Source organism: Pseudorasbora parva, chromosome 23 (assembly GCF_024679245.1).
Source record: "Pseudorasbora parva isolate DD20220531a chromosome 23, ASM2467924v1, whole genome shotgun sequence".
Taxonomy (NCBI): Eukaryota; Metazoa; Chordata; class Actinopteri; order Cypriniformes; family Gobionidae; genus Pseudorasbora; species Pseudorasbora parva.
The window spans coordinates 26,341,672-26,357,960 of record NC_090194.1 but is presented as its reverse complement, the minus strand read 5'-3'; the positions used below and the strand labels follow the sequence as shown (position 1 = coordinate 26,357,960).

Sequence of the window (16,289 nt, the reverse complement as noted above, 5' to 3'; positions counted from 1 at the left end):
TCAAATTCAGCGACCTTTTTATGGATGATTTTTTTTTTGCCTCATTCTCCACTCTCTCCTCAAAATACAATCTGCCAAGATCACACGTTTAGATATTTTCAAGTTCGTCATCTAATCCAAAATCATTGTCCCACTTATCCCTCCATTCCTCCCAGTAGGATTGGACACAATTCTAAATATTCCACTGCATATGAAGGGAGTCATTTCTAATATATATAATATTTTAATGTCAATAAAAAGTACTAACCTAGACAAAATCAGAGCAGACGACAAAGGATCTGACAGTGGATATATCAGATGAAACTTGGAATAATGCAATATCTAGAGTGAATGGAACAACCTCCTGTGCTCGTTTAGGTTTAATTCAGTTCAAGGTACTCCACAGACTTTATTACAGTAAGGTTAGACTGTCCAAGATCTATGCAAATGTAAATGACGTGTAAACGGTGTTGTTCTGATAGAGCAGACTTGGCTCATATGTTCCGGGCTTGCTCTAGACTGCTTGCCTACTGGACAACTATATTTAAAATTTTGTCTGAGGCATAAAGCAAGGATATCAGACCTAGCTTTGAAATGGCTGTTTTTGGAGTATCTGAGCAAGGTGTGGTCATGTCTAAAAAATGTCAAGATGCTTGTGCTTTTGCATGTCTTTTGGCTCGGAGGAGAATTTTACTTGATTGGAAATCAAAGAAACCACCCTCAGTTTCACTCTGGCTTAGTGATTTAATGTTGTTCTTGAAACTGGAGAAAATTAAATATTCTCTTAGAGGATCCACCAATCGTTTTTACTCTGTATATGGACTCCAATGATCACATATTTTGAAAAGGGTGCAACACTTCCCCCAAATTAAATGATGAATACTTGTCTTGTACAAGTTTAAGAAAAAAAAAGTCAATCAGACACAATGGGCTAGCAACCTTTTCAATTTCCTCATTGTTTGTAACATCATACTTTTGAGATTTAACCTTATTTAATTTAATTTATTTATTTATTTATTATTATTATTATTATTTATTTTTATTTTTAAATACTGTTCTGGGGCGGGTCGAGGGTAAGGGGTTAATTGTAAAAATTGTAAAATCATAAGGACACTGTTCAATTTACCTGTATGTAATTTCTCATTGTTCTTCCTTTAATAAAATACATTTATAGAGAATATATATGGACATAAATGACTATTAATTTAAATCTAAATATTTAATATATAAATATGAATCTAAATACACATATAACCAATTAATGAATTAATTCACGGCTATTGTTCAGTGCTCACTGACGATAGTCATGAAAAAAAAAAAATCTCTTCCGTTACGCGCATTGGTTCATGTTACGCCGTCGACGAAACAGTCCAATCAGAGGCCAGAGAATTCCCTCACAATACAAAGAAGCTCGAACACGTAAACAAACCGGATAAATGCATCTGCTTTCTAACCCTCGCTGGCTGCTGTATTGAACAAGCTCCTCACACCCACAACAAATACACACTGATGATTCCCACAATAACCCAATCGACGGAGAGGTTTTATAAACGGAGAAAAAGAGCAAGATGGCTCCACCGTTGACGGGTAGTGATGCCTGACCGCGAACGAATCATTGTCTTGAACCGACTCTTTTTTAAAATCCATTTGAACCGAATCGCAAAGCTTTTGTAAAACGCCCGAGTGTAAACAATGGATATAGTTAACCCAAAAGTTAAATCCCTGTCATACTTTTCTCACCCTCATGCTGATTTATAAATGCATGGCTTTATTTCTTATGACATGAAAGAAGAATGGCAGTTTCAGTGACCATTCACTTTTATTGTCCATATGAAATGCAAGTGAATGGTTACTGATGTACTGATGTATATGCGGCTGTATAAACATTCAGTTACCAACTGCTTGGAGGGTGAGTAAATTATTTATTTATTTATTTTCTGGATTGACTTTCCCTTGTAAGATAAAATTTTGGTTGTAAAAGTGTAACGTGTGATAATAATTATTCGATAATAAATATAAGTTACGGCAAAACAGTAAATTGATTCTTCTGCACAAAAACGAACCGATTCTCTAAATGAATTGAATTCCCAACTCAACTGACTGACCCACGCATGCGCACATAGGGTTGTGCGTCAGTTAGCGCGAGCGTTCCTTCATCACAACAGAGACGCTCTGCCGTTAAGTCGCTTTTTCACCGGGAGAAAACGTCTGGTTTTCGCCACTGCCAGTTCCTCGGAAGAGTTGTTCTTCGGGGGGATTGATGTTTGACGTCTTCGCATCATGGACTTAATGATAATTTCTGTGTCTTTATTATTCCTTCTCTTACCGGGCCGGAGTCTCATACAGCACCGGGGATAGAGGCCTCCGCGCGCCTGCTCGATTAACGGAGTGCCCGCGCGGAGCCATAACAGACACGGGCGGGAATTCTAAGGTGATTTCGGTAGAGGTCAGAGGCTACTCATCTGATAGGAGTCGGGGTGAAGCGGCCAAGGGAATCAGAAACAGTCTTGGCCGGCGTTGATGTGGGGTAAAATGGAGACCCCGACGATCGTGTACGATCTGGATACCTCCGGTGGGCTGATGGAGGTAAGACAAACACACACAAATACACCCGTTTATTACTCTCGTTGCTGCCTGGTGAGTATTCTCAATGTAGCCGCTAATTGCTCACTAATGTCATCCTTAGGCTCCCTTCACATGAACGTACGTGAGCGCGCTCGCAGTCACGGCCCAACAATGGTTTGAGCGGCTGATCTGACGCGTGCAGATGTTTCACTAATGAGTTTCTGAACCTCTCCCGCTTTCCTCTTGCAGCAAATCCAGACTCTGCTGGCGCCGCCCAAGTCTGAAGATGGAGAGAAGAGGACCAGGAAACCGGACAGGAACACCAGGAGAGCCGGCAGGGCCACCAATCACGACACCTGCGACAGCTGCAGGGAAGGAGGGGACCTGCTGTGTTGTGATCACTGCCCCGCTGCCTTCCATCTACAGTGCTGGTGTGTGATGCTAGGGCTGGGACAAAATTGGGCCCAGGACCAGTCCTGTGATGCTGGTTTAGTTGGAGAGCAGAAGTAATTTGTGCTGCATTTTTGCGGTGACAACTAGACGTTCTTCAGATTTGGTTTATGCCTCTTTTTATGGTACCAGATGGAACATTATGGAAGCTGGGGTTTATTTAAATGCTGTCTGATGTTTTTTGAATGAGCTGGGAAGAGCTCTAGCAAGGAGCTGAGAAATGAGCATTACTACGGGCATCTAAAGGACGATCACGTCTCCATTATGGAGAGATCTGATTGAGATTATGAGGTGGATTTTCCTTAATCATCTGTCAGTTTGTTAGATGTTTGCAGATCTGCTAAAGATCTGTGATCGCTTTGCTTTGTTTATTAACAACGGCCCTATCTTTTTTCTAAATGCATGTTTTAGGCCTTGTTGTGATAAATTCACCTAATGCTTGGTGTTTTTTTAAAAACATTTTAAAGAACAAACTTCTGTCTGATGATGAATGCAAGACTTCTGTTATCATTTAGTGCACCTAAACCCTGCAAACCTTTGAGTGCGGCGCCCGAATCTATAAATCCAATCAACAGCCGATGCATAGAACCTACCGCCCTACATTTATTTAATTTTTTTTCTTCGATAATCCATTACACTCGGATGTACGTCAGCGTTTGTAAGAAAAGATCTGTTTATATTTCTTTTTAATCACACTTCTAACTCACTTTGTGCTTTAGTCGGTCAGCTGTAAAGAAGGATGTTTGAATTTCGATTTCCCCTCCATATTTTCTCATTGTTTATTCTTTGTGTTTGGGATCTGAAATGATTCCATGTGTGTTTGAGGGGAAACACATGCAGCTGGTGCAGTGTAGCCCACGGGCCCCAGGATATCTGCCACACTGGCCTTCGTTTTTTGGTGTAGTCCTGAATAGAGTTTCTACGGAAAAATAACTGCAATAGCATGTCAAGATCTTTTAATGGGTCTTTAGTGTTCTTAGTTATTTGAAAAAATTGTGGCAAATTAGAAAGATGGAACAGGTTTCTATTTACTTGATGTTTTTGAAGTAATACATAATCTGAGAGCTGGTGCTGTAGAATACCATCTGTAGAACAGAAGCGTTTAGATGTAGATCTGTTCGCATGTATGCAGTGTATTAGAAAACAGAACCTCCCTTCTTGCAGAGTGAACTATTGATTTAGCATCTCTATTGCAGGCTTGGTACAAATGGTTAATTCAAAGTCCTCCTTTAAAACATCTCTTGTATTTATGTTTAACGTAGGCCTGGCTTTAAAAACTGCTAAAGTTATATTATCGTGCTGGATATTGTTTGCTTTATTTGAATGTCACACACAGAGTAGACTGGAGTATAAAGCCTATGCTCGTTTATTGTAGTATTGAATGGCTGTTCATACCATAACTGTATATGTTTGTTGTTTGTTCTGTGTTAGATGAAGCCTGTAGTTTCATCTCTTGACTTTGTTTACATTTCCTCAGTAACCCACCAATGAGCAGAGAAATGCTGCCCCCTGGTGATTGGATGTGTCATCGCTGCAATGTCCGCAAGAAGGTTGGTGTCCCGTCTGTTATGAAACAACCTCTATGGTTGTGCAGTTATCCATCCGATTTTTTCATGAGAATTATTTATAAATTGTCGACAAAAGAAGCTTTAATATTTCCTTCAGGTTATCATTTAAAAGCAAATCAATTAAGACTTAAAAAATATTTACACTGTTGTTCTGTAAAAAAAAAAAAAAAATTATTAAAGTATTATAATTTTTTACAATTTAAATACAATTATATATTTTTTAAAATAACAATAATTAGGGTTGGTCCGAATACCATTTCTTCAGCTTCGGTAGTAATCAACACATAATATTCGAAGCTTCGGAGTGGGCTGAATATATTCTTCTCTCTAATAAAGGCAGGAATCTGGAGAAGCGGCGCGCCTCGCAGGCAGGGCTTATACGCTCCAAGAACTGACACTGCACTAGTGATACAAAACACACAGGTCTGCTTCATCCCAATAACAAGCTCCTATATTTTGCACTAGATTCATTTAGATTACTGCTATAGTCGATGTTAGTGGTCAGGCATAACACCGTTTACATCACTTGCCCACCCCACTGTCGTTTTGATTTTTTGTTATAGTAAAAAAATAATTGTGTTCAGGTAGAGAACAGACACTACAAATAAAAACTGAACGTGTCTGCCAATAAAGCGTAGGCTAAGCCGAGCGAGAGCCGCCACACAAACTAGCAACAGGAGTCAGATTTCATTAATCACGAGAGTCAGAAGCTGGATGACAAGATGATCGCGGAAGATTTGGTTTCAAAGCGAAATGTAAAAGCGCCTATTTAAGTGAGTTTGTCATTGTAATGTTTTGTTGTTCTGTTTTTCATTAAGAATATTAGGGTAATGAACTCACCATTCAAGCAATCCGCCCCAGAATTGGTGCTAATTCTAAACCGAAAGTAAAATGCAAACGGCTGCACTGTCATCCGTTCATGGGCACATAGTGCACAAGTGCTGATGTGGCGGTAGGGGGAAATTCTCACCATCACAAACCTAACGGGTGAAAAGGCTAATACATTTTTATTCTCTTATTCTATTTTCCACAATATCAAACACTTCATCCATACAAGCTCATGCAGTTGTGCGCTCTAGACAGAATCAGTTGCAGGGAATACTTAGGCTAAGAAGAAGCAAATATATTAAGTATAACAAGGTTGGGTTCCTATTCAACTGTCCATCCTATTAAAACGGCTAGGTTATAAGATATTTGTAAAAAGAAAAAGTATTTTGCCAGATTTTAAAGTGTAAACATATTCGAGCATAAATGAGAACCATTTCAAGGGGAATGCCAGGTATGTGGAAGAAAAACGGATATTTAAATCCCAGAATAGAAAATCAAATACCAACCCACCAAATGAATATTAGAATATTCTGGTCCAGCCCTAACAATAATATTTAACAAAAAATAAATGTTGTTGTTATTATTATATTATTAGAGCTAGTCATATTGAATGTGGAACAAAACTGGTATTTCATTGTTGTCCTAAATTTTACTGTGTATTTTACCTTGTAGGAAATGTCATTTTTTTTATTTAAAAGCCAATTCACACTGAACAGACAAACGGAAACAAACAAGTTTGCCATTAGATTTACATTTTTATGAAAAATAACTGTCATGTTCACACATCACCAACAGACAAACTCGAGCACTCACGGAAATGGTTGAGCACCTACAGAAAAACGAGATATTCTCCATTCATTTTACAAATAATTGTAAAAGATTGCAGCTTTCAGACATGACTTTCTTCTTGTTTTATAGTTAATTTGTGGCCGTTTCTATACCTTGAAATGATGAGAGCGTATTATTGTAACGTGAGTGCATCCATGTTCTTTCTCTAGTCTTCTGGTTTCTCTAGTCTGTCTTCTGATTTGTAAAATTTTCACGCATTCAAGCATGCCCAGCACCTACACGCAGTCTTTGTAAGGGACTTGCCTTATCATCATGGCAGCGGTTTGTGTCCAGGTCAGATTACGTCAGTTTGTTGGAAAACGATAACACACTCCCTAGACATTCCATGAACCAGCAAAGGCAGATTGAACATGTTCAGTCGGGGGAAAACAAATGACCAACAGCAACAGACGCTAACAGGTATCACACTGATCCAACAAACTCCGATGGACCTGTTTGTTGGCGTTTGTCTGTGTTGGTTGAATTGGCCTTAAAATGTCTTTGACCTAAACTGATAGAATGTTCGGCTTCCATAAACACGGATATCAATGTCATTTGTCTGGAGTCTGATATATGTATTTATTTATTTAGAAAAGGGAACAGAAGAAGGAGCAAATTAACGGTTTGTTGGAACGGCAGCTTGGGAAACAGACACCTTCTCCAGCTCCTGAGCAGGAATGTGGAACATTACGTCTGGATCCCTCTGTGGGGTCGGGCGGTATTGGGCTACGGGCCGCCGTTGCTCAGGTACGACTCTTGGAGGGACGACCCAACAGCCGACCCGCGACCCCCAACTCCAACACTTCTTCCACTGACACGCCCACACCGTCTGAGCAAAATGACATGGAGGAAGACCTCCTGGACGTGGAGGACGAGGCCCAGGGTTCTGAGCCCGAGCTTTTGAATACCACAACCACCCTCAAAAGACCATTTGACCTCTTAATCGCCGCTGCCATGCAGAGGAACCCCACGCAGTTCCAGCTTCCAAACGACCTCACCTGTACGACTGCACTTCCAGGTACAAGACATTCTCATCTAGGCCACAATCAATATGGCTAAGTGTGATTGTCAAATCGAGCAGGCTGTGTTTTAATTTATTATTGCACTACATGTGTGGTTCAGTGTTTAGTGTGTTGTGTTTAGTAGTCTCAGAGCACCTCAACTCGTTTATTGTCAGTCGATTTGTTCTGAGACACGAGGTGCATTTACATGGAGCACTGTAATCGGTTTAAAAGTCAAATACGAAAGAAAATGCTCCATATAAACACCTCAATCGGAATAAAAATGCCGAATGAAATTATAATCGGTTTGAGAGGGGTGGGATAAACCTTTTCATGAACCAATCAAAGGAAAAATTTCACCATGTAAACGACCTGACCCAATTACTTTTGAGTGTACGTCCTTATATGACGTGATACACAGTGCGCACCTCCATTACTGAAGAGCACGCGCTGCGCTCATGCACACCAGGCTATAATGCTGACAAGAGAGGAAACTTTCTATTAAGTTATATATGTTATGAAGCTAATGTTGGCATAATGACACAGACATAGCCTGGTTACACTCTCATCTTGACAGCGTTTATCCCAAGCACTTTTTACTTCAACTGCGCCTGACAAAAGAATGTATTTTTCTGAGATGACACTTTACAACAAATAAATAGCTTTTATAAAACCGTATAAGTCCCGGTGGTCATTGAGAGTTGCTATTGCATCCGTGAACGCATTCCAGCTGCTGGAGAGGACCGCATCGACATTTCTAATGGAAGCGGGCACACCCGACACGAAGCTCAGCGTCGCGTCTCAGAATCTCACGCCGGACGCACACATTATATACACGCAAGCTCAATTTTTAATGACTTTTGACAGAAGAGCTGCACGGTGGGTGTATCTTGTAGCACAGGGTGAAATCAGTACATTGATCAGATTTTATCAAATCAGATTTGAGGGAAATATAATATAAATTTAATATAAAATCTTGAAATGGGGCTCTGTGGCACGGCAGAATTTAGAAAAAACTCAAGAGTCGCCACAGACAGGCACCGAATGCTTCCGCCGGTGTGCTTGCCCTCATTGAAAACAATGTGTTTGAATTTCGCGTCTGGTGTGCGACCCCCTTGATGCGGCAGACAAACTGCATGTCACAAAATGATTGCGATTGAAAGTCAGCACATGTAAACACCAGATCGGTTTAGATAACGTCTCATGCAAACAGTCCACTAAATCTTTCAATCCGAATGATTTTAATCGGAATGGCAAAAAAGTGTGCATGTAAACGTGGCTACTGATGTCATGAGCTGCATATGTGTCTAAACAAACATAGTTCATCGCTTCACTCTGAAACTGGCAGCACATATTTTTATTAGTCACAACCTATCAAAATAAAAGGTCAATGACGTTAACGTTTAAAAAATTAAGATTATGTAAATATTGATATTGTTTACTTTGCAGTTCAATAGTGTAATTTCAATATATTTATAATATTATTATATGTATTATTATTATTATTTTATAGTCATGTTAAATTTGTTTAAAAAAACAACAACAAAAAACAGGAAGAATATGGCCTATGAAACCTCAAGTGCAAACACTTAATATTTAAAATATTATAAATATTTCAATAAGGATTTTCCTAGATTGTTCATTCCTAAAAGGATTTTGCCATTAAAAAAAGTCTTCAGATTTAAAATGTATTTAGTTTATATTTTTTCTTTGCAGATGAACTCTATCTTCACCCCACTCATTCTTTCCAAATATACAGTAGCTATTTAAGTAATCTGGTGAAAATTCCTGTATTTTTTTTTTTTTTTTTTTTAATGTATCACATTGTCAGTTTTTTCCAATATTGTGCAGCCCTATCCTGTGAAGTCTCACTGTAAAATTGTGTGAACAACAGATTGTGTGTAAAATGTGATGCATTTATTCTCTTCTCAGGCACCAGCAAAAGAAGACGAAAAGAGGAGTTATCAGGCAAGAGTGTTAAGCGGCCTCAACATGAGCTGGACAATCATGGACTGGTTCCACTGCCAGTTAAAGTGTGTTACACATGCAACAGGTACACAAGCTAGTATTTTGTCTTTTCTTTTTTTTATAATCAAACTGATGGTGCTCTCATTTGCATATTGTATTGTGTTTTGACTGTCTTGCAAGCCCTTGTTTTTTCTGGGATAATTATGGTAATGTCTTTTAGAAGCAGATTAACCTCTGCATTCTGTCTGTCATTACTATAATCAACAAGAGGAAACTCTTTAGGCTAAAGTGGCTGCACATTGCACCAATAAAATACTTTTTTTTTTTTAATTCTGTTCATTAATTTCAATATAAACTCTCTTCAAAAATCGTTCTAATATGCTGATTTAATGCTCAAGAAATATTTCTTATCGACCATGAAAAATGCTTTTCTGAATAGAAAGTTGTAAAAAACTATTTATTTGAAAGAAAAATCTTTTGTAACTACAAATGTTTCTTTTTAATGCATCCTTGCTGAATAAAAGAATTAATTTCTTAAAAATAACATTACTTACCTTTTGAGTGGTGCTATAAATCCCACCTGTTCACACTGCATTGACCTTTGAGACATTATAAAACCCCTAATGTTAACATTGAGACAAAAAATTATAATTTTTTTCTCACAGGAGCTGCCGAATGGCTCCACTGATCCAGTGTGACTATTGCCCTCTCTTGTTTCACATGGACTGTTTGGATCCGCCTCTCACTGCCTTCCCTACAGGCAGGTGGATGTGTCCCAACCACATCCAGAACCTGGTTGTAAGGAAGCTTGCATAAAACAAAAAACAAGACTTGCAAAAACTTTTAAAGCAATAACTTTTTACCACTCATTCATTCTTTCTTTCCTCACAGCTAAACCAGAGAACTGTGTCGCTCAGCAACCGTTGCCAGTTATTTGACCAGTTTCAGGACCGCATATCCCAGCATGCCATCAAACTTGACTTCCTGCAGAGGATACATCGGCAGCGCCCCCCTATATGGCGGTCAGCTTATGCTCAAAGCAAAAAGACTCTGAAGGTGATCCATCTTCTTTTAAACTCACTGTATGACACCAGTGATGTTGTTGAAACTCATTCGACATTATGGCTTGGTTTTCGCAGGTTCCAGATGCCATTAAATCACAGTATCAGAACCCGCCCACTCTGATGGCCCCGGCAGGGATCCGTGAAGGGGAGCTTATCTGCACTGGCCTTACAGAAGCTTTTGTCCCACAGCATTTAGCCAGTGAAGATGAACAGTGTCAGGTGTGTATAAGGTGTCCACTGTTTGCTGCTGCTTTTGGAATCAGTATTTTATCTAAACCAGTGATCTTATTATGTTTATGCTTTGGTGTAGTGGCTCAAAGACGTCATCTCGCTGCAGTGCAGCATTATGAGGCATTTATGGAACAGACAAACATCTCCTTGGGATTCAGAGCACACAGAAAAGACTGATCTGAAACTCAGAGAATCCTGCCAGAGTGCCACCTCACAGGGCAGCCAGAGTGTAGCGCCAAAAGTTTCCTGTAGTTCATGTACTGACGGACTGTGCCAGAACTGTAAGACCCCGAATGGCCCTGTTGACCGATTGGTTCAGTCCAATGGAACACAGGGTCTTATTAAAACCCAAGAAAAGACAGCAGACCAAGAAACACCCGGTTTACCCATACCCCCTCCACCAAATCATGCCAACTCTGGAGCCATTATCAAGACAGAGGATGCCAGTTTAAAGTCCTGTAGTGGCACAGAGGTCTCTTCTCCTCCTTGTGTCAAATTTGAGCCCAGCACTCCACCATATGACCATAAAAAAACTCCATCAGTTTCAGATGCAGTGGCAGCAAAACTCTCAGCTTCTACTGTGTCTACAGGAGTGCATGCTGTAAAACCGCAGAAAATCACCTCAGTCACAGCATCAAAAGGTCAGAGATAACCATCCCCTTCCTGTGCTAAATCTCTACTTTTGTAGTTGTTATTATTACTTAAAATATTGAATGGCTGCATTCTCTTCTAAGGTGGAAAGACCAGCTTGGACTCAGTGATAGCAGGAAGTGGGGACGTCTTCTCTTGCACAGAACCTAACATGTCAGAGCTATCCGGTCGAATAAAGGACATCATGCCGGGCAGCGGAGGTGGGTTTGTGTGTATTTGAAAGAGGATTCTTAGAGAACATTCGGTTTTGGTCTTGAGGTTAAGCAAATACTTGAATTTTAACCCTTACACGCCTAACTTAAACATTATAACAAAACGTTGAATTTAACTTCCGATAGATTATGATTTGGGGAAAATTTGGATGATAAATGTTAATATAAATCAATATTTATTATTACTACTAAATAAAAAATAAACAAAATAAATATTACTGTAGTATTTGTCAAAGAAAAGTGCCATGCTTTACTCTGAAACGCACAGCACGTAGTATAATCACACTAAACCGTATTGGGATTAATCATACAGCTTTCACAACAGCAAAAAATATTTATTTATAACATGGTCATAGAACAGAAAAGGACCTAACTTCAAAAGACAGCAGCATTTTGTAATCATTCTGAAACCTTATTTGTATTGCAGAAGTTGAGCTCGGCTCATTGGATGAGAAGTTTATCAAGCTCTTGGCCTGGCAGCGGATTCAGCAGCTCTTTGAGTCAAAAACCTCTCCAGTTCAGAGCAGTTCTCCTTCGTCCGTGTCACCTGCTCACAGGAAACACAGTGAAGGTATGAGATTATATTCATTGTGGTGAAGTTTTTGTTTCCGTCAGATGCACATGAATTCTTGATGTTTTCGTTCACAGCCCAAAGCAAGGAAGTGCAGGCGAGAGCTTCGTTCTCTTCGGTCTCAGGAAAAGGATCGGCTGTCAGTATGTGCTACAGGAGTCTGTACATCGGGACAGGTGAGTATCATCTTGTGACTGCAGGAAATGAATTCTCTTACAGTAGTCAGTACAACTGCCTTTTCTCATTGCAGGTGCTGATATGGACGTGTGCCTTACAAACTACGGGCATTGTAACTACGTTTCAGGGAAACATGCCTGTATATTTTATGATGAGGTATGCCATTTTAAACAATTAACACATTTAAGGACACAGGTTTCATCTCTCGAGTGATTAAATTGGTTTTCTCCTCCTCTAGAATACAAAGCAGTATGAACTGCTGAACTACAGCGAACATGGAACAACCGTTGACAATGTATTATATTCTTGTGACTTCTCTGAGAAGATGAGCCAGAGCCCATCCAGCAACTTGCTCACCAAAGTGCAGAACATCATCCGTGAGTTATTTCTTCCAGTCACTTGAAAACTGAAGTAATGACAGGTCTTCTCTTCCTTCTTTTAATGCACATCTGATTGAAACAACTATTGGAAAAGAAAAAAATGTAGAGCAGGGACTTATGCTGCCTTCACATGCTCTCGGAATTATCGTAAATGCGAGTTTCCTAGGTAAAAATTTCACATTAATGCCCTTACATTTTGAAACGTGAATGCAATGATCTCGTAATCACGACTTCACAAGTACTACCCTGCGAGTAGGGATTTTTATGACGGGGACATTTTTACCCAGAACTTAATTTATCAACTCTGGTCCCTGCGGTCGAAACACACAGAATACCTAGTTCCAAGGGAAAGTTCCTGCGGTGGAAATGCGGCTTTAGTGAATGGATCTTTGGATCGTGCCAACGTAAAAGAAAATTGAAAACATTAGGGATAGGAATCTTTTGGTACCTCACTATTTGATTCATATTGATTCTTGAGGTGTTGATTCGATTAAATATCCATTCTTGATTTTGAATCAAATTTCGGTTCAATATATGCAGATTTGATTGTAGTTTACTTTTTTATGTTACTTTTCTTATTTACTGTGATAAAACGTTTAATAGGTCTAAACCTTGTAATTCTAAACCTTGAAATGTATTTTTGTTTGTTTTTTCTTCCCTTTTAGTCAACCCAATATTATAAAATAAATGCCATTTATTGCACAAATGACTGGCAGTCTTCTGTAATAAAGCAAGGCAGCCCTTAGACAAATCTACTTAGTACATCAGTACAATTCCTCGATGCAAAAATATAATCGATTTTTTTGTACAAATTAAACAAACACAGCAGCCTAGTTTTATTTAACATGTCCTAAATACTACAGAAATTAAATATATTTAAATATAAAACTATAGTCTTCACTGTATAAATTATTTTAAAAATTGATTCATAATAAAGGTAACAATGTGATTGTCAAAAGCAATGAGTGTTGTTGTTTTTTTTTTTACATTAATGAAATTCATTAATGTAAAAAAAGGCTGCTGTCCCTTTAAGAACAAATGCACAGATATATTATACTGTTGCACATCTGATTTGGTCCCAACTGTTTCCTTTCACGTAGGACATAACAGACTGTGAATGTGTGTTTATGTGAATACTCCACACGATGTGCATATTGACATAATTGTGTGTATTTGACCATTCAATCACACTAAGCTGTAAAAATAATAATAATAATAATTTGTACAAAATGAATCTGAGAGGTGGCATCTGTGCTCAAGCTTCTGCCTTTTCCGTCCGTGTGAGCACCGCATTTACTCGGCTTATTGTGATTTTTAACACTAATGTTAGAAGTCAGTACCGTATTTTCCGGACTATAAGTCACTCCGGAGTATAAGTCGCATCAGTCAAAAAATGCGTCATGAAGAGAAAAAAAACATATATAAGTCGCACTGGACTATAAGTCGCATTAGGGCAGAGCGGGAGCCGCACGCGCATGCGAGCACCCGCTCGCGTGCACTCGCGCCCGCTCACTGCATAACCGAGCGAAAGAAAGAAAGTTTGAAGTGAGTGAGTTTGAACTTGTAAGGGACTGGCGAAAAGCAGAGGTTACTTTAACTGTAATGAAGAAAAAAAAAGAAAGCTACTTGCGGACTGTAAGCAAGATGGCCAGAGCTGAAGGAACGAGTCCACAGACGCTTGAACTCTGCCGGGAGAGGCTCAGCCGCGGGCGAGACGAACGCTGTGTGAATCATTCTCCGCTGCAGTTTACTACATGCAGTTTGTAATTTGCAGAATAAGATTTTCTTTATGGGGGCATTTTGTTTGTGTTCAGTCTTTCTAAGTTGTTGTCTTTAAGTTAATATTTCAGTTAAGAGGTTTTTTTTTCTGTTTTCAGTTTTTTTTCTGGGGTAGGCTACAGGAGCAGCATAGAGCGCCCTCTCGCGGCTATATGTTTATTCTTGTCAGTCAGTATGAATTAAATTTGATATATAAGTTGCACCTGACTATAAATCGCAGGACCAGCCAAACTATGGAAAAAAAGTGCGACTTATAGTCCGGAAAATACGGTAACTTTAAGTAGCACAGCGACGTTTAAGAAATGTAACACTTTAGAAAATCTATTTATGAAACTATGCGAATTGGCAGAAGATAGAATCGCAATTTCATATGTAATTTTTTTTTTTTTTTTCTTCTTACCCCTAGTAAGCATCAGTATTAAAGGATTAGTTCACCCCAAAATTAAATTGATGTCATTAATGATTGTTCTACACCCGTAAGACCTCCGTTCATCTTCAGAACACAGTTTAAAATATTTTAGTCCCAGAGCATATGCAGTCTATGCACACTTTACTGTCCATGTCCAGAAAGCTAATAAAAACATCATCAAAGTAGTCCATATGTGACATCAGTTAGTTGATTAGAATTTCTTGAAGCATCGAAAATACATTTTAGTCCAAAAATAACAAAACTACGGTTTTATTCAGCATCAGTCTTCTCTTCCGTGTTTGTTTTCAAACCTTACATTAAGATTCAAACGGCCATGAATCAGTGAATCGATCAATGATTCGGATCGCCAATGTCACATGATTTCAGCAGTTTGTATCACGTGTCAAACTGGCAAACTGCTGAAATCACGTGACATTGGCGATCCGAATCATTGATCGATTCACTGATTCATTGCCGTTACGGCTGTGGAATGACATTAGGGTGAGTCATTAATGACATCAATTTCATTTTTGGGTGAACTTACCCTTTAACTTAAATGTGTGTTTGCAGGACGCTGCAGGAAAAAGGAGCAGGAGGAGTCTGCAATGGGTGTGGCCTCTGCAACCGAGGCCAGAGTTATGAGCTGCCAGTCCCACGATGCTCCCATCACTCCCTGTAACTGTAAAAACAGCAGCTCCAGTTTGATCGGAGGCAACGGTGCGGGATGGGAAGGCACTGCTCTCCTCCATCACGGAAGCCACGTCAAGCTAGGCTGCTTGCAGTTTTTATTTAGCATCACAGAGTTCGCCAACAAGCCACTTAAAGAGGAGCTTACCTCCTGCAACCTCACTCCCACACCTGGCCAACAGGGGGAGCACCTGAGCAAGGTCACACCTCCTTCGCTCCAACACAACCTTGTAACTTAACCCCTAAAGCACCGACCTGTACAGTTTAAACGGTTTCCTAATTATTTAATTGTTTATACATTTGCATGTCATGAGGTGACAATTTTTTGTCTAAATTCTTCAAGACTCTTGGCAGGTTGCACATTTTGTGTCTTAATGCAAAACATTTTTAAAGGGAAACTTTGATCATCCTCACTGCTCCGAGAACCAATGAGCAGTTTTCACATGTAAAGAAATCAAAACATGTTCTATTTTGTGCCAGTAACAATAGTTTTTATACAAACATGCATTTTCCTTTGTTTCCCATAAAAACGGATGCTTTTATTTATGTATGTCCTCTGGAGTGCAGTCAGACCTGGTGTTCCTTGAGCCCGACACATGCAGAGCGACTCATGTACATATGTGTATGTATTCATGTCAATAGCCAGAGATCCACACAATTCAGTGTGCAAAAAATGCTCCAGTTTGTATTATTTCGGTCGTGCACCATTTGGTTGCTGTTCAGTCTTTTGTGTCTGTTCCATGTGTTGTGCAATTAGTTTTCACCAGGTTCTTGTGTCAAACTATGTAAATACAAACCAGATTTTAAATAACATGCTTTAGAAATCCACCAGCCTGTGTTTGTGTCATGCTTACTTGTTCTTTAACTTTTCTAGAAGATTAGTGGTTTTCTTAAGTTAGCATTACTATTGCTTGTATTTAGGGTTTTGTAAAATCTCAAAT

General features: G+C 39.2%; 1 protein-coding gene across 1 annotated transcript; it reads left to right on the top strand.

Moving 5' to 3' along the window:
• Nucleotides 1-1,294: 1,294 nt before the first annotated feature.
• Nucleotides 1,295-16,176, top strand: phf12a (PHD finger protein 12a). Its single transcript, XM_067433122.1, has 15 exons — nucleotides 1,295-2,565; nucleotides 2,794-2,975; nucleotides 4,472-4,544; nucleotides 6,810-7,236; nucleotides 9,152-9,272; nucleotides 9,853-9,985; nucleotides 10,079-10,243; nucleotides 10,327-10,470; nucleotides 10,562-11,123; nucleotides 11,217-11,333; nucleotides 11,773-11,916; nucleotides 11,994-12,092; nucleotides 12,167-12,249; nucleotides 12,332-12,470; nucleotides 15,232-16,176. The coding sequence occupies exons 1-15, from the start codon at nucleotides 2,500-2,502 to the stop codon at nucleotides 15,585-15,587; spliced, it is 2,811 nt and encodes a 936-aa protein (XP_067289223.1). The 5' UTR covers nucleotides 1,295-2,499; the 3' UTR covers nucleotides 15,588-16,176.
• Nucleotides 16,177-16,289: the final 113 nt, after the last annotated feature.